This window comes from Dysidea avara, chromosome 7 (genome assembly GCF_963678975.1).
Source record: "Dysidea avara chromosome 7, odDysAvar1.4, whole genome shotgun sequence".
NCBI lineage: Eukaryota > Metazoa > Porifera > Demospongiae > Dictyoceratida > Dysideidae > Dysidea > Dysidea avara.
In genome coordinates, this window is record NC_089278.1 from 5,922,445 (window position 1) to 5,945,319 (window position 22,875).

A 22,875-nucleotide genomic window follows, 5' to 3' on the forward strand; every position below is an offset into this window, starting at 1 on the left:
TGCGTGGTAAACCTTAAATTTGGGTGCGGCTCAAGGTGCGGTCGAAATGGACACTTTGGTGTACTGTCGCCTAAACAAGAAAGGGGTGAAACTCCTTAAAGACAAGGAGATACCTTTCCCCGAAGAATACCGTGAGGTTGATCTTCCCGCTCACAAGGCCGCATTCAAAGGAGATGTGGACGCCCTAGCGGCGATATTCCTCGAGTTCAGTGAGGTGGGTGTGCCTCTTGAAGACTCCTATGGATCAAATCCACTTCATTTGGCTGCACGAAAAGATGACCCCAAAACTGCAAAGTATGTGTGTAGTCACTCTGTACTTTGAATTAAGAATTCAGTTTATGAGGCGGTGCCACTCACTGTATGCGTATTGTATTGTATTGTATTGTATTGTATTGTATTGTATTGTATTGTATTGTATTGTATTGTATTGTATTGTATTAATGCTTTACAGATATATACCTGCATAATATTATACTAATCCATTGTCAGTATTGACTAGCTTAGTTCTGCACACATACATGTAATAATTTATTATTATAGGTGGCTGTTGGACCACACCGATATTGATCCCACCTCAAGGGCTAAAAAGGGTGAAACTGTGTTTCATGTTGCAGCTGCACAAGGAAGCATGAAAACAATAGAGGTATACCATGATGGTACAAACTATAACAGTGTAAGCTATTGTGTTCTACACACTGCAGGTCCTGGTGTCACATGATGTCAACTTGAAAGATTTCATTTCAACATGCTTGGACGACAGCTGTTTCACAGCCTTGCATTTGGCTATTATTCGCCATCACAACCATATTGTGAGGTATAGTCATGTCTTCCCCTGCAGAGCCACAGTTCCTATTTCACCATGATATACACAGGTATCTGATCACTAAACTTGGGAACAAAGCCATTGGATCAGTAAATGAGAGTGGAGTGAATGCTGCACATGTTGCTGCATCTGTCGGTCAGTCTGTTAGGCAACTAGATATTCATGCTACACTGACACAATTGGTCTGGCCATTAACAAGTATCTGAGCCTCTTACCTGCTACTGAACCTATGAATACGACCACATGTTTAATTGTGCAGTATATATGTATATATGTACATAATGGATAAGGATATAAACTGTTTGTTGTGATGTACTTGTAGGAAATGTGGATGCACTGAAACTGATTTATAACAAGAGTAAGAAAGTGCTACAACTTGTAGCAAAAGATTGTGAGTTATATGCATTGGTTTATAAAGAACTTGTACACTCAAACATGCACAGTAGTTGTACTTCATGTATATTTTGTTTCATTTTAGTAACAACACCAATTTTCTTTGCTGCTCAAGAAGGACATTTCACTGCCCTGCAATACTTGCATCAGAAGGGAAAGTGTGATTTGGGCAGCCGAAGCCATGATGGAATGAGTCCTATACATGCTGCCTCACAAAACGGTCACCTGGAAATAATACAGGTTAACTATATAGGAATTTTACCATCTTGCACATGTCTCTCTAAAAACTATAGTACATCACAAGCAGCCTTGGGAAGTCTGCAACATTTGATCAAACTCCTGATGGGAGTACCCCACTACACTTTTCTGCTTGTAAGTCATAATCAGTTGAGTGAGATATCATCTTACCATCTTACATGTGTGTAGCTGCTGGACATGAAGAGATCATTCGCTGGCTGATAAACAATGACCTCACTGGGACCATTGCACTCATTCAAGACAACAATGGAGACACGCCTGCACATGATGCTGCAGACAATGGGTATGTAGTTCTATACTGCTGTGTATGATGGAATTCAGCTACTTTAATTCTCAGGCACACAGAAATTCTTAAGATTTTACTTGACAATGGAGCTGACATTCATGCAGCAAATAAGGTAGTCATCTATATTTCACACTGTATTAATCAGCAAGCATAATATATTTTTGTAGGATGGATTTACACCTTATGCATTAGCGAGCCAGGGTCCACATGCAGACACAGCAGATTTTGTGATGAGATATGCTGCCACCAGTCCTACTCGCACCGAAGAAAAACCATCCAAAATGAAAATTTATGATCTCAAAGACATGCAGAAGGAAACTGATCCAGAAGATAAAGATAAGGATGATGACAAAGACAATGATGACGACACCAAAGGGTATGATTCAGTTGACCTATCAGGATATGATGAAGTGACAACAACCGCACGGCTTGACAAAGGTAGACCATTATGTTACGTACACTATTAGGGTAAAATGTGGTTGTGTTTCCTTTAGATAAACCCATAAAAGAAGTAAATGAACCATCCAACGAAAAGCTACTGGAATGGAACAAGGAGGAAATTGGCCTATTTGATGAAAATGCAGTTAAACCAAGTGCCATTTCCAGTCCTACCGCGCAAGACTATACCTCTAAACGACAATCACGAAAAACATCAAAATCCATCAAGGAAACCATAACATCAAATGTTGGCGGTGCAAATTCACAAGATGAGAGCCTGACATTATTCAAACCCAACATCAACATCAATCCTTTACTTGAAACAGGAAGTGGGACCAACCTTGAAGAGGAAATAAAGAACACTGACTCACTGTATGCTCAGCCTGATCCCGAAGTTGTCAAAAGAAAATCACAAAAAAGAATGGAGTCAAAAGGAGACACTGACAATGTAACAGCAGTAGTCAATGAATTCTTTGATGAGGAAGAGCCTGATGATGGCATTGAAGTACCTCCGAGGATGTATGACAATGATGACAAACCCAATGATGATGAGAGCAACAAACCCAGTGATGAGAAAGATGATGCTAAGGCTACAGATATACAGACTCCCATCAATGACAACATACCAGCCACTGAGGACAAGGCTACTGAAGAAGCTAAGTCTTCTCCTACTGACGAAGTAGCTCCGACTGATGAAGCTGAGAAAGAAGCATCTGCTACCCAACAAGAGACAGCTACAGACCAAGCAAGCAAAGAACCAGACCAAGCTAGCAATGAGCCAGATCAGACAGGCACAGAGAAAGATCAGACAAGTGCAGAGAAAGATCAAACAACAAACACAGCAGATAAACCAAGTGAAGAGCCAGATGAAGATGACACTGCCATATCAACAGCAGCAAACACACCTCTGATCAAAGTTGCTCAATCCAAGCCTCCAGCGTCTCCTGGCAAATTTGGACTAAAGGTAGGACACCACAACACAATACCATAATAATGATAGCTTTACACACAAATGTTGTTAGGTTTGTGTCATACAACATGCAATAAAAGTTCATTTTCTTTCTTCTTTTATTATACAGCAAGCAAGCAGGAAGCAGTATGGTGGATTCATCACACCTATGGACGATGAGCAAAGTGGAGCAGGTGATGAGCTAAGAAAAGCTTTTGCAGCACGACAACACAAAAACAACTAAATTCTAACCATGAACATTAGCACAAACACATGCACTAGTTGTATATATATGATATTGCCTGTGTGAGTATACATGTGTGAGCAGATTTTTACAATATTTTTTTTACTGTGTCTTTGAACAATCAAATTATATAGAGCACATACAAGACTGTAGTATGGTTCACCACTACAGACTTTCCATTACACAAAATACAATTTTCATGTTTATTTCCTTTCTTTCTTCGATTTGCGCTTTGGTTTGTGCTTGGATTTATGAATAGCATTTGATGAATGTTTATGCTTTTTGTGCTTCTTTGATTTCCTGGAAGAGTAAAAGAACACATAAACACATTGATACGATGTATGTAAAACTATACAACAAAAGGTCAATGCAATACTTCATGGTATTGAAACTGATATGGATAAGTAGAAGGTGATGGGGGGTTCCCCCCAGACATCTCTGTGGGGTATAATAAACATGGCTGGAGTACATATAATCAAGAGTTCATAATATATATACTGAAGAGAGTATCCTACTCTCATATACCCCAGTAGAAGGGTGTATTGTGAAGTTATGACATAGCAACAAGATGTTGTGGTTTGTGATGCACGAGCAGCCATAAAAGTGCTAGAATTGTTAGCACCATTTCACACTCACGACGCTCAGGATAGCCGTATTCGCGAATGACCTAGCAAGAAATGCCTACGAAGCAGTCTTAACCCATGAAGAAACGATTGTAGTTTGGTGAGAAACGCTTAGAGCTGGAGTTAATTTGGTTGCTAGCGACGTTGTTAGGCGTACGCTCAATCGATATCATGTTCAACTAATGACATCATTAATTATACAAAGAAAAATGGGCAAACTCAGAAGTGCTACGTCATAATTTCACAATACGCCCTTCTACAGGGGTATATGAGAGTAGGATACTCTCCTCAGTATATATTATGAACTCTTGGTATAATAGAGTGAATGAATTAGGGGGAGGGAAGAAGAGGAAGGCAATTTTTGGTAATATAATGTTATGCAGTGTAGAGTTTGAAGAATCCAACAGACATGGATGCCATTCTGAGCACAAGAAAATTTTCAAGCTCCAGAATCTCTGAGATAACATGCTACAAGGATATGAATGTTCTATTAGAGTAGTTGACTGCTCTATAAGAGTTCTCCATCTTGTTACAAGAATCAACTAGGGAAGAAGGCTATTCCCCTCCCCCAATGTTCACCACCTATGATCTGAATTACCCCACAGTAGTAACAAATGTGGCAGTGGACAAATGTGGATTCCTCAGCCATTATATGCAGATTATAAAACATTTCCTATCCTTATTAGTGATAGCGTAAAAAGTTTAATTAACCACAAAAAGTGATTATAAAGTGGAGCAAAAATTTGTTAACATTTTCATTGTGCTTAAAACTCTGGCAGTACAGATTTCCTCTAATCAATGACACAGTAGCTAATGTATGTATAAATAAACTACCACCTGTAGTAAACCCACCAACTGCACATGCACAATGACCAACAGTACACTGTTGCTGTTATACACACCTTGACGGTGACGGTGGTGGCGATCTCTTTCTCTTTCGCTTCTTACGATGAACACTGGTGTCACTGGGGCTGCTATCACTTGTATCATCTCCTCCAGTACTAGCAAACTCTTCTGGATACAGCTCTTTGTATCCACCATGACCCCACCTAACAAGCCATATGACACAGACACATTCAAAGTACACAGAGCTTCCCCCCAGCAAAATAAAGTAGAGCGATAAAACTGTCAATTTGCTACCAATATCAAAGTCAATTTGTTAATTATATACATTCTTTTTACCACATCAAAAGAATTTAGAGTAAAGTAGAACAGTGTTGCATCGCTCTACTGCTCTTTAGGGAAGCCCTTAATACAATAAGTAATGCCTGTACGTTATGGATACTGCATGTACCTGCAAGGGTCACTCTCTTCTTCCTTCATTAACTGTCTACTCCAGTAAGTGGAACTTGGGGAAGAAGATTGGTCTGGAGAATCCATAGCATCACTCACCAAACGACCCCTAACAACAAGCATGTGTGCAAAGTAACAACATGACACAAACGAGGTTAACAAGTGGTGATGTTTAACAAACAAACACACACAAGGAAAACTATAGAAGTCTCATTGCTAGACTCCTTAAGGGAGAACCTAGGAAACTGTATTCATAAATGCTTAGCTAATGGTGACTTATGTAATACTAGCAAGAGTCCATAATAATCTTATTATGGACTCTTGATACTAGCCATTTCTAGCAAGATGGAGGAGGTAAGGAAGTATCAAGTCTGTGATTCATACTTGTGCTCAGGATAGCAAACCATAGGTACAATAATTATTATTTACTGGTATTAGATGGTCTATGTCATTGTTTGTGTACAAATCTTCAAATCTCCAATGTTAGGTTACAGCCTTTCGCTTTCTATACAAATTTCACTTAAACTACTTTGCTACGAGGTTGTATAACACACTAATGGAGTTGTTTTAGGTAAAATGTGTCTGCTGGTTGCAAACTTTGGTGTTGTAACCATGTTGGCCATAAGCGCTGGGCAGACTTGACAAAACGTGGGCTTGTATCTTTTCAAACTATGAGTACTTAAACTAACTTACACACTAAAAGCATGGATTCCAGCCACAACCTATCCGATTTATCCTGTAGAACTGCCCTGATTTGTAGTAAGATGTACCAAAGTAACCGAAACATGAATCCTACGTTCGATTTCCAATCGCAGTAAGCATTATTGTATAATGAGCAAACTTACTAGTGTCAACAATTATTTGTGTAACATGCAATCCCCATTACATAAACTTTCAAATCAACATTAACACAACAACCATTTGGAACAGCTTGATTAAGCAAAGAAAGATCATTAAGATGAATTATTTAACTTGTACTTTATGTATGTTTATTCAGGGCACAGCTGCTTGTCTCCCTGTTGAAATAACTACTTAAAAGTAAATCTACCAAGTGTTTTTGGCATCATAGCATACTGCTATATAGCACGCACGCACACACACACGCACGCACACTACATCAGGTCCCCATTTAAATGGTTGGGTGGCTGGAGCAATGTGAGCAAGACTTCTTGTCCAACATCAGCAACAGGAATCAAACCTGGTACCTCAGGCCAATTCTAGCTCCAACCACACTTGGCATGTGCTGCCTCACAACGCATGTACATGAACGTGTAAGACATACACACAACACACACCTTACTATAGGAGAATGCTTTCTCATATCAGCATTTCTATCAGCAGCTAGTTCACTTTCTCTAGCTTTCCACATTTCCTGCTCTTCTTTTACCTACAACATACTAGCCAGTTAACACGTAATACAAGTCATAAAACCATGGCATACCTTATTGTGAGCATTTGCATGCCTCATGTGATTGTAAAGCAACAGTTTGTCAATAGATTTCTTCATTTTTGCTGATCCTGAATGTGTTTGCATGCATAATATGTTCCCTTTATATAAGCGCCTGCGCTTCTAACCTGATTGTATAAGCCGATGTAACTGTACGACCTGCAATTACACAAATTCTTCAGTTAATACCTATCCTTATTTAGCAGCGTCACGACCGCCTCGTTTTGTCATCTCCTTGCATGTCTCTTACTTCGCCTTTTATGGTAGCAATGAATACGTCACCGGAGAATATCCGGATTTCTGTAGCACGCCACTCGATCTGTCATCTTGTTTGGTTTACGCCTTGACTTTGTGTGTTTAAAAGTGCTATCTGAAACCAGAAGCCATGGATGAGGAATACGATGTTATCGTTTTAGGAACAGGACTGAAGGTAAGCACAATTAAATGATTGGTGCCTCGAGCGCTCATTGGTGTTTGCATACACGTGTGCACGCTAAGTCAATCTATTCCTGCTAGCATTTATAAACGTTCGATGAGTTTTCGGCATGAGTGTTGTGATTGTAAGTCTTGTGCTGCACATCATGACGTTTACATAATGGTCGTTAATTAGAATATGTTTGTGGAAACGTGCACGCTACTAAAGAGTCTATCAATCGTTGTGATTAATTATTCGTTGTCTTAAAACGTAACTTGTGTTTACGATTATCTGAGAACAGGATTTAACATACCGCAAATTATCAGATTTTAGTGTAACCTTTGGGGGCTTTCCACTAGAAATTGTGCTGTAATGAATGATTACCAATATGCATACCACCGATTTGGCTTTTTGTTTTATTCCATGTTTCATTCATAATTGGCAACTAATGTACACTCTATTGTTTTGTAGGAATGTATTCTCAGTGGGCTGTTGTCTGTTGCTGGGAAGAAGGTACTTCACATGGATAGGAACAAGTACTATGGCGGGGACAGTGCTTCAATGACTCCGATTGATCAGGTAAGTGTCAATGTAGTCATGTTTGTGTTAAAGTCACAAGTTGAAAATTACTTTGTTTCAACTACTTTCTGTTTTTAGTTTCTTTGCCGTCACATCATTATAGTTGTGTGTGTAGACATGACTGGAAGTGAAGTTATTTCATAGAAATTACAACCATACTTATGAAAGATTAGGTATTATGACACTGGAGGGGGAAGGGGTATAGGGTAAACCATAGGGCAAACCCATGTATACTGATAGAAACAAGTTGATGTTGTGCTACTTTTAAAAACTAGGTGCCATGCAGCTAGCTAACTCATCTGGAATTACCCGTATTACTATATTATTTAACCAATAGGTTTTTAGTTGCATGATTAATTTATTTGAATTCTTGGATTTCATAATTCACGAAATTTTTGCAATTCTTTAATTGTGGCTGCCGCCTCTTCTCATACAAGGCCTTAATGTACTTGGTCATAGTGTTTTTATTGTGCCAGTGATTGGTTTTTGTGTGTCACATGTCATCTTGGCAGGGAAAATAACTGCAGGTCGTAAACTGGTAAAAGGTGGCAGATTTGTTTTATAGGAAGGTACCCAATCTAAAAATCTCCACTGCATATTGGTCCATGTGTTATAGTCATGCAAGGACCTAGCTACAACTCTATTGAAGGGATTACCACTGTATGTGTATGTTAGTGCTGAGCAATATGACAATATTTTAGTTAAACCGCGGTATCTGTTTTTGATACTGTCCTTTTAACTACCGCAAATACCGTGAATTCGAAAACACAAGTCTTTTAGTAGCTAAAATAACATATCCTGTGTGAAGAAGTCTACTTACAGCACATATGAATGGATATGTACTGCAGTAAATATACTGCAATTGGCTTTCAACACAATTCTGTCGTTAACTGAAATTTTTAGGGTTATTTCTGTGCCTAAATCTAGCACTGCAGGTCTAAAATAGCATCAAGTATGCAAATAATTTAGTCATACCACAATATCAAGTTGACAATACCGTACCGTCTATGAAATATCAAAACCGCTCAGCACTAGCGTATGTATGACATTTTCCCCTGTGTAAAACTCACAGGATGAATATGAAAACACAGATAATTATACAAATCCGCTAATGCTATAGTACTGTATGTTCACATTGAGGTGATTCCTTAGAAATCATATTAAAAGGCTTTTTTTCTAAAGAGAAATTACATTTCAGCTATCTGGATAATTAATCATAACAGTGAAGAGCAGACATTGTGTGGTTTGGCTTCACTACTGATTTGAAAACTAAAGCACATCAGACATGCACTCTTGTGAAATGTATGGTGGAAATTGGAAAAGATAGAACATGTGTTGTGTGCCATTATTTATTAAATTACACTTGGTATTTCACGCAAGTCTCAATAATCTCAGTACAAAACCAGTGAACAATGGATTTCACTGGAACTCAGTGATAGCACTTCATGTAAACTTTTTTATTTTGTTTTATTTATTAATGCTTTACAGCACAAGTGCTGAAGGTTTGTAGGACACTTAAAAGTTATGTAGATTTCTTGGAAAAATAGTGGGAAAAATACTGTTTTGCATACTTATCAAGGGACTTTCAAAATATAGTACATTACTTTGAAACTAACATGAAACACTATCACAATATCTACTGAGCCCCAGTGAACTCCATCCATGAGTCAGCTCAGTGTGAATGTATTATAAATGTGGTGCACCAACTGATGATGTAATTTCTTTTTGTGTAGTTGTATGAACATTTTGGTAAAGGAAAAGCCCCAGAGACTTTGGGGAGAGGCAGGGATTGGAATGTTGATCTCATTCCCAAGTTTTTGATGGCTAACGGTATGCTGTGTCATGTGTGCGTATGTGAGAGTGAGTGAGTGAGATGTATTTCTACTCAGACTTGGGGTCAAATACATGAGTATTTGTATTTAATTCACAAATTTTGAGTAATTGTATTTGTAGTTTAGAAACTGGATGTATTTGTAATTAAATACTCTCCTAATGTATTTAAATACTTTTACTAAAATTAAGATTATAAAATCAAATGAACCTTTGATCATAAGTGATGTCATTTGAATACCAGGAGTCAGAGCCCCCATCCAAGAAAATGACTTTTTTTAATAATTAGGTAGATGAGACAGTATCCTCTAATAAATTTTACACTTCAATGGTCGAAGAATATTTACTGTCACCATGCTTACCACAAGAGAAGGATCCACTTAAGTTCTGGAACTAATTATTCCCTGTTGGCTAAACTAGCAAACCAACTTTTGCATGTGCTGGCTTTTTTTATGCCAGCTGAAAGACTTTTCACTATTCTACAGAAAATATTTCAATCTGAGAGATGCAGGCTAACAGATAAAAGATTGATGTTTATAAGATACAATCAATAGCATACAATACTATACACATACACCCTTGTACACACATAGAGCTAGTATGTTGCCTTACAATTTAATAACAGTCAGGCCACTTCAACTAAATCTTTTGTTTCTCGGGCGAAATTCAGCCAAATAAAGGTCGGTAGGTCGGTAAAATAAAAATAAAAATAGGCTATTTTGCTAGTTGAAGAATGATATTGCGAGTCAAACGGTGGCTAAGCTACATTACGGTTGCTGTATCACTTGTGAGTAGGAAGCTATATGTTGAGATATTTAGTGTTACTTACTTTTTGAGAGCTTAAAGATAAATTTGCAACTACTTTGTGGCATTATCACTCTTTACAAGGTGATCACGTGATTAACATAATTATTTTATGCTGAAAAATATAGGGTCGGTCGGGCCCGAGAAACAAAAGATTTAGTTGAAGTGGCCTCAGTAGACATTTTATATTACAGCACAAGTTGTGCTAATATATTAGAGCAAAGGTTCAGTGTTGTGCAGCATAGAACATATAGCCCTGTTCTGTAGACTCAAGATATTATCCTATCATTTCCAAATGACTCAGGGGATTATTGCCAGTGAATTATGAACATAATAGTGAATAGTGCATAATTATGTTGGAGCCTTCTGAAGTATATTTCTATTGACATTGTAGTGAAAATTTCACACCACTAGTGGTTGTACACTCTTAACTCCATACAGGTGCACTAGTCAAGTTGTTGATACACTCTGGAGTGACACGTTACTTGGAATTTAAATCAGTGGAGGGAAGTTTTGTGTACAGTAAAGGTGGAAAGATACACAAAGTTCCCAGCACTGAATCAGAAGCACTGGCTTCAAGTATGTAACTATTGTGGCTGGTGTATGCAGCATTTTTTATGTTATTGTACCTTTTACAGGTTTGATGGGGTTGCTGGAGAAAAGAAGATTTAAGAACTTTTTGACATATGTAAATGGCTATGATGAAAATGACCCTAAAACTCAGAAAGGTATTGTGTGCATGTATGACTGTGTAGATGTCAACATGCATGTTTAGGATTGCACCTAGCTGGCTTTTCTAAAGAGTACGGTGTGGCCTCATTTCCATTGGCTATGACTGAAATTCTTTGTCTCACATCTTAAAACATTGGTGCTAACACACCTTTTAAATGCTAATGCACCTCTACAGTGCTGTGTAGTTTTCTTCCCCGTGATGTGTTCCCAACTTGCTATCAAAAAATTGTAATTCTTGATGTTATCTTTTAGCTAACTCAGTAGATGTATTGTCCTTGGACCATTTTTTACTGGCTGAACCAAATAGGTTGCTAAAATGGTCTGGAGAATACTAATTTTTGTCAGCTAATCCAGGCTGATTTTTGACCCAGACTAAAATCATTTTCCTTTTAGTAGGTTGCTTTCTACAGTGGAGAAATCAACGCAAACACATTTAGAGTAATATATTCATGGCGGTTTTTTGCTTGTGTTTTATTGCACAGTAGTGCAATTATCTAACTTTTTAAAGCTATCACATACACATGTGACTGTGACTGCTTTATTAGAGTATCTCTGTCTCCTTGCTTATCTCGAGTGTGCTATGCAATAGGTTAAGAGTATGGTTGCCATGTCTTGTTTTCTACAACAAAAAAATGCAGCTGATTGCAGCTAGATCATTAAGGAGCATGATATCCGTGCTCTGATGACACATTTGTACATCTTGAACTACCTGTAGTGTATCTTGGTCAGGTGATATTTGTATTAGCAAGTTTACTCTTTGAAGTGCTCAAGAATAGCACTAAGCACTTGATAAATTTTGTGCACCTCCAGACCAGACCAGATAGTTGCAAATCGTGACCTGCACAACTTTCACTTGACCACTCATATTTTTCTCTGTCAATATTTTTAGCATGAACAAAATTGTCATGAACAAAGCTGACAACCTATTTGTGTACTAATGCTAAATTTTCCTCAACCCATGATGAATTGTTTTCACCACTCAGATACTGCTATTGTGCCAAAACAAACTGATTCTATTTTCCACTCGCCTGAAATAAAGCGGGTAGTTTTAAGCTATCATTGGCAAAGGCTGGTCCACATATCAGAAGTGATAAATGTATAATTATCTGCTTTAAAGAGTTTGTTGAACTTTGGTTACAGCTTCCTCGTATTTGAGTTCAATCAGTTTTGTAAAGTTGCAGATGTAGCCTGGTTCAACAAAGGGCTCGTGAGATGCTGAAATCCTTCCCCATCTACAAAATTTATTGGCCGTAAGTCTTTAATGATAGCACCAGCTACACGGTCTCTAGAATGGGTCTGAGAACACACAATGCTGCAAGTAAAACTATCCAGCTTGGTTTGCTTACTTGTAGATGGCATAGTAGCTTTACTAAATGCAGTGTAATAGCATCCCTTTAAATGTTCATGCATTGATGATGTACCTAACTGAGAATTTGTGAAGGTGCTCATCTATTATACATAGGTGTTGTTAAAATGTTGATCACCTGCTGCAACAGCAGGTCCAACAAGTCTAGCGTTTCAAAATGAATTGAAACAAATATCTGAATATTCGTGACCAAATCGAGTACCAGAAGCTATGATGTCTTTGAGTACTCGAAGTTTCATAGGAATCCATATTCTGTACACAATTGAGTTATCACATGCTGACCCTAACATCATGGTGCATGACAAGCGAGGTTAACCCTTAAACCTGCACAGGCCAGAAAACTGGCCCAAATATGCATGCCTTGCACAAAGCACTGTAACTTTAGAAGCATTCATCCTATGGCTATGAAATTTACGTCATTCTACTTGTGATGTAACAAGGATTTCAATGATACCAAGGGTTTTCCCCTAATGCTAAACAATGAGACCAAAACTAACCATGTAAATATTTTTTTGGCAAGGAAACACGCAAACCCTTTATAAAATGATCCATAACTCAATAGTGGTAAACTTCCAACAAGTTCCGTTCGTTTTGCCATAAATTTTTCTATCAGGCCATATATGACTCATCCACATCGAAATTAAAGATGTCGCAAGAATTTTAAAACACAGAGACGCAACTTGCTGTGTTGTTCATTGCTTCATAACAAGTAAGCTGCTGTAGCTACAGTGTTCATTTAAGCTTCTCCAAGTAGCCCAGTGAACAGGCTTTTGAACATTGTGTTGTTTTAGGCTATAAGAATTAATTTACCATTGCCATGCATGCCCATATTGTGTAAACACGCATTCCACAAAAGTTCTTTGCAGGTTTAAGGGTTAATACACATGGCAATGGAAGTTCTAGAGTTGAAGGTGAAGACGAAGAACAAATTGATAATCTATCATGGGCCCTGTTGCTAATAACTCTTGTCCTGCAAAGGTTCAGAAATAGTGGCTTCTGCCACATTGGTGGAAGCCTTCATCTGTTGTATTGCAGAAATCTTGTCTGGGTCTGCTGCGATGCTGTGTTTGTCAATGACATGACCAAGAAATTTCAGTTGGTTTTGGCCAGTGACTCCTGCAGTAGTAGTTTGTTTCAGCACCTCGTCCAACCTCTTGTCATGGTCTGTTTTCTTGGAACCAAATACTAAAACCAGAGTTGGATAAGAGTGTTATCAACTTTTGTATATCTTGGAGTACATTCTGGTTTAGGCGCTTGAGGTCCACACAAATTCTGATAGCTTCAGACTTCTTAGTGTTGGTTGGTTGACTTTTGAGATTACTTCTTGCGCCTCCATCTTGATAATTGGATTTTACCAAGTGAGGGATATGGAATGGTTCTTGGAGTGTTCGGGGTGAATGAGACTGCATTATGCTGAAGTTTGATTGTGTATGGCTCTTCCAAGCGCTTACAATGCAGATGGGGAGGAGTTTTAAATTATGGCCGCATAGGTAGAATCCAGCTGTGCTGCCAGGTGTAAAGCAGTAATAGCTGACAGGCCTAACAGGTTGTTCTTAAGATTTTGACCACAAAGAGGAATTTTGGCCATGGTGTAATGTTGTCTGGATTTGTCCCGCCATGGGAAGTGGGTGCTGTCCTGGGACTTGCAGGAGTTTGCTTGGCTTCTGTAAGATTGAGTCTTGGTAGATCTTTTTCAAAAATGACAGTTACCTCTGCTCCAGTTTCAGTCTTTAAGGTTACTTCATGCTATTCATTGTTGAGCTTTACTGACCAGGCTGTCCTTTGAGATGTTCCAATAGCTTCAATGTGGTGTAGTACCATAGTTTTCTTCACTGTTGATGAAAGATCATATTAACTGTAATGACAGTCTTCAATAAGCACTGAGAGCTATAATGTCTTTTGCGATTACACCTCTAGCATGTTGCTTCTTGTGCTTGGCACCTGTCACATGGATGGGTTGGTTTACCACATCATATGCGCTGCTAGGTGCCCTGGCCATTTCTCGTGTAGGACCTGAAGTGATTGATGTGGTGTGCGACTATTTGTGGCTTGTCCTCTTAGAGCATCCTCCGGTGGTGCAGTCCCTTTCAAAGCTATCTGCTGTTCCTTACTGCTTTTTTATTGTTATCTCTGGGTCAAGTTATAGCCACTCAGATAATGTGCTTTCCCTAATTCCTACTGCAAGACAGTCTCTTATTTTGTCATGAAGGGATCCATAGTTGCATGTGCTGGTGAGGCTGCACAATGCCACAATAAATTGCTCAGTTGTTTCCCCGTCTGCTTACTGTCATCTAGTACTTAAAGCATGCTCTTCAAATATGATGTGTTTTTTCATGGTTGGACAAAACTGTCAAACTTTGCCAAGACTCAGGCATACTTCTTTCCATCCTTGTCTGAAATCCCTGTAGAAATGAGAACATCTTTGCCATCTTCACCAAGACAATAGAAAAGTGTGTTCTTTCTTCTGACTGGGAGCTGAGTCCTGATCCTATGCAAAATTGTTCGAATCGTTTTCTCCAGCGTGGCCAACCAAAACAATTTGGAGTTTGTAACTGAATTGCTGCTATCTCACTTCTGTCACCATGTGTATATTCAGGTTCGGTTATCAGTAAATTAATAGTAGGTAAGCTGACCAGTATTGACCTTCCTGGTAGGTAAGCTGTTACTTTGAGGTGGTTTATTTGTGCCAGCTTGAAACGGTTGAAGCAAATTCCTGAAGAACATTATAAATGCGTTTCATAATGGTGTAAAACAGCTAAAAATAGTGTATATAGCGTTGTAAGCTACCAGAAATAATGAGGTGAACGGGGGGGGGGGGGTGTCCTGTGTGCGTGAATCGAAAATGATGGTATGCTCAAACGAAAATGAAGGGCAGCCACTAGAAAATTCCATTTAATAATTTTAAAAAAATTTATAGCAACTTGTTGAAAGCATTTTGGGTTGATCTGAAGGCTTGTTTGGGCTTAGTTTTACTGCTTCACCGTCATCAGGGAAAAGTGAGGCTGGTTTTAGGTGATATTTTTTAATGGGCTATACCCAAACCTTTGTGATCCCTACTATACAGTCTATCATACTGTATGATTTAAACTAAAAAATATTGCTTTAATGTCTGCAAGTAACATCAAAAGTATTTGCTACCTAAAATTAACAAAACTACTTAAAAGCACTTAACTGCTTAAAGGCACTTAATCCATTGATGGCACTGGCTTAATTGCGTCATTTGTCATACTAACCATCCAATATACAGAACTATTTAATATCTAATTAATATCTATCTATCTAGTAGAGCAGCTAAGTGAAAATCATTCACTTTTTGATAAAAGTGCCAAAATTGGTACAAAATTTGTGTAATTCATACTATTTCATATTAGATATGGTGCCATTAAAATTACCAATCATATCACGCTCAAAGAACCTGACAAGTAAAATCAATAGAAAATGTATTGGGGAAACCATAAAAGTGCTCTGAACTGGCTCGATTGTAAATATACTGAAACTTTGCGTATGTACAATATATTATTTCTATTGGATCATACCTGTACTTTTAATACTGAAATATTGGCTCCATTAGAAGTGTTTTAAAACAGACCACATTTTGAAGATTAAACTGTTAAATTTGATGCCTTTTAGGCAAAAACAAAGATTTTGACTGCATTTGTATGGTTTCTTGGCCAGCTAGAAATGGGTTGGTTTAAAGTTTCAGAACATGCCCTAAGGCAATGATTTTAACGTGGCACCGTATCTCTAATGATTTAGTACACCCTACTCAACTTTCACAGAAAATTTGGTACTTTATCACAAAGTGAATGATTTCATCAAAATTTGTTGCTTAGCCGTTCTACTAATCTAAATACTCCTGTAAACTAAAGAGGTCGACTATGTTCTTTTTTTTTACATACCAGTAACTGCAACGAAGTTATCAGTCTAAACTTAGGTAAAAACAACAGCCTGAACAAACAACGGAATCTCAACCAACTATTTACAAAGATGTTTTACACTATTCTATTTACTTACAGTGCAATCCATTCCACAGCTGGTTTCCTCGTGATTTGCCACCTTTTTGCTGTTGTGCATGCATCCACCATGCCACGTTCAGGATAAAGCAGCCGACTGTTGACTTTGCCTGTCTCCATTGATGTAACACTTTCTTTATTATCAAATAATACTTTTCAACTCAAACAATTTAACTCGCCTATTAGACTACAACAAGTTTGATACTGAAATTTGATTGGCTGAAAACGTGGTCTCTAAATCTCGTAGAGCCACGGTCATGTCCAATAGAGACCACGCTCTGAGGCGATACGAAACACGATAATTACGCGCCTGTAACATTGGCAACGCATGGGCATTTAAATGGCTAGTAACAGCCGTACTGAATTAGAGGGAGGTGTAATGGGCTTGTTTGTAGTAATCAACACTACATTACTTGCTTACAAGCAGCCGTCGAGGCACAACAACAGCAACAATGAGTTGTAGTCCACTCGCTGAGTCCAGTACTTCGATACATAGCACGCGCCTGTAACATTGGCAACGCATGGGCGTTTAAACGGGTAGCAACAGCCACGCTGAGGTCCCGCCATGTCGGGAGGTGTAGAGGGCTTGTTTCTAGTAATTAGCCATACATTTCCTATTTACAACTTTATGCTATTACATAACAAACACATCCTAGTCTGATATGGTAATTCCCAGAAATGAGACCTCTATTGTCGTGTCCACTTTAGTACTAGCACATCTTGCTATGAAATGCATTTTACAAGTTATAATGAAGCAAAAATTTATTCTGTGGGTGAGTTATGATGCCATACTGCCATATGGCCCAGTATCAGTTAATGGATTAAATTAAATAGTACTTAAAGTACTTAGCTAGCACTTAAAGGTACTTAGCTATTAATTACAAAACTAAGAGTAGGGTATTACATCATATTACATCATCGTACTAACAACATACTTATTCAAAACCACAGTGTATACGTTATGTACTTTCTGCCAATGTAGCTAAAAAGTGTTTTGCTGAAAATATCAGTACTGCAATTTTTTCAAGCATTTCAACATGAAAAGGCTCTTGTATTGAAATCACGTGCATTTGTTCTTCAAGGAAGGGTCATATTAAGTAGCTACATTCATTATTGCATGAACCTAACATGGTGGGTAAAGTATGTAACTGTGTATTGAACTAAACAGTCCATTATTCCTATAACTGAAACTAAAAATCTGACAGCTAAAATGTATATTGAAGATTGAAGATGGTAAAACTTTAACTAAAATATTTTTACTGCTTACAGCTATAACTAAAACTAGAAGTCAAATGCATTACTATAGCAACAATAATACCCAGGGCCCCAGTGCTTCATTCACTACCATTTGTGCACACACTTAAGCAGAATTACTTATTGAAGGTGTTGATCCAAAGACTCCCATGAGAGATGTATTCAAGAAACATGGTTTGGATGACAACACAGCCAGTTTCACTGGACATGCCATTGCTGTGTACAGGAATGATGAGTAAGTACTGTTTCTTTTGTGGCGTACACGTCTGACTGCTTCTTGGTTTGCAGATTTCTGGATGCCCCTTGTATAGAAACCTTCAAACGCATGCAGTTATACAGGTAAGTGATATCCGTGTTAAATATATTGTAACAGATAGGCAGTACTTATTGTAAGTTAATTATGCTTTGTGTTGAATCAAGCTCTAATACCGTATAGCTGGTTATTTTCAAACCAGAAATTTTCATAGGAACAGTGAAATCTGAATTTCGAAGGTTTTAATTTCGAAGAATGTATATTTCAAAGTACAGGTGGATTTCAAGCAAATAGAAATTCGTGTCACAAATTATAAAAATACATAGAGTTTACATGTGTTCGCCTTACTGATTGAATCGAGGACGGAATAATCTCCACTTTTTCACACTGGAAAGAAGATTGAGTTATAATAAAGTGGAGTAATTACAGTAGTTAGCAGCCACTAGCGAGGCAACCGTTGGCTAGATCAGGGTATAGCAGCAAATGGCATGGATTCCCAACGATGGCCATTCTGGATAGTTTACTGACTATTGATGCCTGGGTAATGATATTGTTCAACTGTTAATAATAATACTGAGCTTAAACTTGTAACGAATACACGAGCGAATACGGGTTGTTCGATCACGTGAAAGCACGTTATTTTTACTTGTGAGAATTTATTTTTGAAGAACAGCAGGACTTGGGAATTTATTTTCGAAGAGAAGGGCCTCTTCGAAACATCCGAAATTAAAAACCCTTCGAAAATAACCAGCTATATGGTAACTTAGCCAGGTTGGTAAAAGGCTGTAACTTGTAAGTTGCCATGAATAGTAGTGTCACTTTTAATATTTCTGTGGTTGTGACTACCATTATTTTTTTGTTTTTTATTGTGACGTCAAAATGTTCCTTTTCAAATCAGCACAAAGAAAATGCTTCATAGCAATGTTTCCTGTTGACAATGCTTTTTAATGCAAGATTTTACACTTGTACATTAACCATACAAACCATCAATCAAGTATGGTTAGTTTGCATGTTTTGTCCTTCCAGCGAGTCAATTCAGCGTTATGGTAAGAGTCCCTATTTGTATCCACTGTATGGACTTGGAGAGCTGCCACAAGGATTTGCCAGGTATACTGATACCACTGTCTGTTGGTGTGTATGTCAGCACTGCTCTTCTAGACTGAGTGCCATTTATGGAGGCACATACATGTTGGACAAGCCAGCAGATGAGATTGTGTATGAGAATGGAAAGGTTGTCGGTGTCAAGTCGGGAGGAGAGGTGTGTGGCTTAATAGATTGTGTAGTGCTTTGCATGTTGCTGTAGGTTGCCAAGACGAAGTGTGTAATAGGTGATCCTAGTTACTTCAAGGATAAAGTCAAGTCAACTGGAAAGGTGTGTGATTGTGAAATTTGGTATGAATATGTTGTGATGGTGAATTGTGCAGGTTGTTCGTTGTATCTGCATCTTGAAGCATCCTATCCCCAGTACTAAAGATGTCAAGTCCTGCCAGATAATCATTCCACAAAACCAAGTTGGGCGTTCCTATGGTATGATTGTCTGTACTGTAGGATTACTCGTTCAGTTACCATTCTTTTTAGACATCTATGTGGGGTGTGTGTCGTTTGCTCACAACGTCGCTTCTGAAGGGCATTACATTGCCATTGTTAGCACTACAGTAGAGACTGCTAATCCTGAAGCTGAGCTGAAGCCAGGACTGGATCTACTGGGACCAATAGAACAGAAGTAATCATTTAATGTGCTGTTGCACTGTAGTGGTAATATGTATTTGGAGATAGATTGTGCATGTTCTCTGGGATATTTTGTGCCACTAGTTATATACCTATCACTTGTAGTGTATAATTTTGATATTGTGTAGGTTTTTATCTGTCAGTGACACATACGTGCCAACCGATAATGGATTGGACAGCAAGGTAACACTGCCCTGTGTGCTAGCATTTTGTGTAATTTTATTATTAACAGGTCTTCATTTCAACTTCATACGATGCCACTACTCATTTTGAGACCACATGTGATGATGTGGTAGATATCTATAAACGTGTGACCGGAGAAGATTTTGATTTCTCCAAAATGCAGTCCCAAATCCAAGTGGAAAGTGCATAACTTGTATGTGTGTATCAGACTCGTGCTTTTTTTTGAATTGTAGCATTTTAATAGTATTTACTTTTATTGAATTGTTCCTGTGCTACATACCATCATGTACTAATTTTTCTTAGTTTTAGATTTTCCTAAGGCTGACTCCATACTGTGAAGTTTCTGTGACACCTTCTGATCGTGTGCTGTGAGCTGTTCATTGATGCTAGTCTTGAGTTGTACTAACTGTTCATTAAGATGAGATTTGATGATCTTGCTTAATTCTTTTTCTTTGTCTCCCATACCAGCTTCCTCGTCTACTGATAGTGTTTGGTGTGACATATCAACTGTGTCACTGTCAATGTTCTTGTCTGTGCCATTGTCAACATTCGCTGGTCCTGCCTCAACTACTTCAGTTTCTTGTTTGGGTTCAGGAGTTGCTGGAACTCCAGGGTATTGAATGGTAATGTCAAGCTGTATCTTTTTGGTGTAAACGTATTTGTAAAATTTGAAGTGCTTGAAATAAGTGCTTAGGACATATTCTGTTATCAACTTTATTTGATCAACTGTAAACACTCCGATGCTGTATGGAGGCCTGTTCACACTGTGGTGCAGCAAAAGGGTGTAAAAATGATCTATGGTTTCTTTGAAGTTATCACATGGTGTTGAAATGGTCATTTTGTGAAGGATTTTCACTATGGAGAAAATCGTTGAAATTTGGTCGTAGTTGAATCCATTGGTCTTCGCAAACTGAATGAGGTAATAAAACAAATCCAACTCGATCAGCAGGCGCTTGTCTGTGGGCTGGTATTCTGCTACGCCCAAAAATGGAGCTAATTTGGACCGAAACTCTAACACTGTCTGACATGACATCAAACGTTCCACGTCTGTAAAAGACAAATCCATCCACAAGCAATGAACCAGAGCTTTCTTGAAGTCGCCGTCCATGTTAGTTGCTATGGGGAAGTAACAAAGTCGCGTGACCCAGCCCTACCGTATAAATTAGAGGGGGCACATTGTTTCTTAGAAATTCGCGTTAGAAATCCTAGACTGAAATGGATAGCAGAGTCAATCTCTACCTTCACAGAGAGAATGCTTCGTGGGGTAAAGAAGCCAAACATCTTCCGGTGACTTTAGTAACTGGATTTTTGGGAGCAGGAAAGACCACTCTGCTTCGCCACATTTTAACCAACAAAAGCAACTTAAAAGTAGCAGCAGCCGTGAACGATTTTGCGGAGGTGAACATAGACAGCAAGCTAGTGAAGGATATGCCATCGCATGACTCGGTGGTGGAGCTTACTAATGGCTGCCTCTGCTGCTCCATTGCAGGCGAATTTAAAACCGCTGTGTGGAAACTACTGCAAGATGCTGACATTGGCAAGATCAACTACTTGGTGATAGAGACCAGTGGAGTCACTGATCCTCAAAACACCATTGCTACGCTTGAACAGGAGTATGGGAAAATGTACCGTGTTCGATTGGACGTTGTTGTAACAGTGGTAGACACAGATGCTCTGGTCAAGGGACTCATGGAACAAGGTACTGGTGGAATGAGCTCAGCTGCTGCCGATAGTCAACTGAAATGTGCCGACGTTGTGTTGCTAAACAAGGCAGATTTGCTGTCAGAGGAAGACATGGTTAAGGCCAAACAGTTTATTGCTACTTACGTCCCTGGTGCTAAGGTCTACACAACCAAATGGTGTGCCATCTCCCTTCATCACATAATGGAGGTGGAAGAAGTGAGACCAGGATCAGTGGTTGTATCTCATGAAGTGGTTGAGGCTTCCTATAGGGTCAATGAAATCACTAGCTCCAAGAATAGATCAAAGACCACAGAAAATGCTACAGATCGCCACTTGCAAGAAGATGAATTTTCCTCCGTCGTATACGAGTCTACCACCCCATTCAGTCTAGTTAAGTTTCAAGAGTTCTTAGGTCCAGGTTTTCTGTCCAACATTTCCCGTATGAAGGGAACTGTCTTCTTTAAAGAGAACAAGCCTTGCGTTTATAATTTTCATATGAGCGGCCGACAAAGATATGAACTAAGTCCCTGTGCCACATCAAGTCTCCAGGGAGCACCTTTAGTTCAACTGGTTGCTATAGGAAGAGGACTGGATCCTGAACAGGTAATGGGTATACTAAACAAATGTCGAAGTTGCTCAGATGATCCAGTTGTTACCAAGGAAGAGTATGACAAGATGCAGAAGTTGGTTTCCAGTGACGATCGGTTTGAGATGATACCAACGGAGTCAACAGATGATTCGGTACCCAGTTACATTGACTACTGCCTCTTAGGTTGTATAGAGTATGGTGTTACTAAAAATGAAGCCGCACAACTCCATGGCATAAACTTCAACAGGATGAACACAGAACTAGCTAAGAGGTTGAATGGCTGCAGTGGTCAGTCCAGTGTACTATTGGTGATGCTTCCTAGTGGCATGATGGCATGTAGACACAGTATTACTAACCAGAAACTGATGGAGTCAACCTGGCAGGAGGTTCGTAGTATTGCTGATAAAGTGATCTCTCAGTTCTACCGTGCTGTTGGCTTGTGCAAGTGTGGATTCTGATTAAACATGTACTAAAACTTTTTGTATAAGAATTGCTACAGCTGGAATTATTTTTATATAAAGACTTCATTAATTTGCTAGATGCATTCATGAATGTACAATACAACATTACTGGCTGGTACATATGTACAAAATGTGTATATGATATCATGCATTAACTACATAGTCTATTAGTTGAAATTCATCAGCCATAATGAAACTTGCTCATACACCACGAACATGACTGCTCCACCT

At 38.6% G+C, this 22,875-nt stretch overlaps 6 protein-coding genes across 6 annotated transcripts in view; 3 read left to right on the forward strand and 3 right to left on the reverse strand.

Moving 5' to 3' along the window:
* On the forward strand, positions 1-3,501 carry LOC136261499 (uncharacterized). Its single transcript, XM_066055508.1, has 12 exons — positions 1-294; positions 541-643; positions 702-814; positions 873-958; positions 1,146-1,214; positions 1,302-1,456; positions 1,510-1,588; positions 1,643-1,757; positions 1,812-1,872; positions 1,928-2,198; positions 2,255-3,162; positions 3,278-3,501. Exons 1-12 carry the CDS (start codon positions 47-49, stop codon positions 3,389-3,391), a joined length of 2,322 nt encoding a protein of 773 aa, XP_065911580.1. The 5' UTR covers positions 1-46; the 3' UTR covers positions 3,392-3,501.
* LOC136261509 (uncharacterized protein NKAPD1-like) lies at positions 3,469-7,073 on the reverse strand. Its single transcript, XM_066055516.1, has 6 exons — positions 6,883-7,073; positions 6,749-6,825; positions 6,603-6,694; positions 5,309-5,416; positions 4,917-5,063; positions 3,469-3,691 (listed from the first exon to the last, which is right to left on the reverse strand). Exons 2-6 carry the CDS (start codon positions 6,812-6,814, stop codon positions 3,595-3,597), a joined length of 510 nt encoding a protein of 169 aa, XP_065911588.1. The 5' UTR covers positions 6,815-6,825; positions 6,883-7,073; the 3' UTR covers positions 3,469-3,594.
* On the forward strand, positions 7,025-20,172 carry LOC136261503 (rab GDP dissociation inhibitor beta-like). Its single transcript, XM_066055511.1, has 14 exons — positions 7,025-7,184; positions 7,641-7,748; positions 9,482-9,578; positions 10,824-10,961; positions 11,021-11,110; positions 17,877-17,982; positions 18,036-18,086; positions 19,027-19,107; positions 19,159-19,258; positions 19,304-19,372; positions 19,425-19,527; positions 19,579-19,723; positions 19,857-19,911; positions 19,961-20,172. Exons 1-14 carry the CDS (start codon positions 7,140-7,142, stop codon positions 20,099-20,101), a joined length of 1,329 nt encoding a protein of 442 aa, XP_065911583.1. The 5' UTR covers positions 7,025-7,139; the 3' UTR covers positions 20,102-20,172.
* LOC136261506 (cilia- and flagella-associated protein 119-like) lies at positions 20,124-21,069 on the reverse strand. The gene has a single exon (XM_066055514.1). The coding sequence runs from the start codon at positions 21,017-21,019 to the stop codon at positions 20,201-20,203; it is 819 nt and encodes a 272-aa protein (XP_065911586.1). The 5' UTR covers positions 21,020-21,069; the 3' UTR covers positions 20,124-20,200.
* LOC136261501 (zinc chaperone YciC-like) lies at positions 21,042-22,874 on the forward strand. Its single transcript, XM_066055509.1, has one exon. The coding sequence runs from the start codon at positions 21,127-21,129 to the stop codon at positions 22,639-22,641; it is 1,515 nt and encodes a 504-aa protein (XP_065911581.1). The 5' UTR covers positions 21,042-21,126; the 3' UTR covers positions 22,642-22,874.
* The window catches only part of LOC136261504 (mitochondrial 2-oxodicarboxylate carrier-like), a 3,998-nt gene continuing 3,787 nt past the window's right edge, over positions 22,665-22,875 (reverse strand). Inside the window, exon 10 of the mRNA XM_066055512.1 lies at positions 22,665-22,873. Within this exon, the coding sequence (XP_065911584.1) occupies positions 22,812-22,873 (62 nt within the window). The 3' untranslated portion in view covers positions 22,665-22,811. The remainder of the gene's footprint in view (positions 22,874-22,875) is intronic.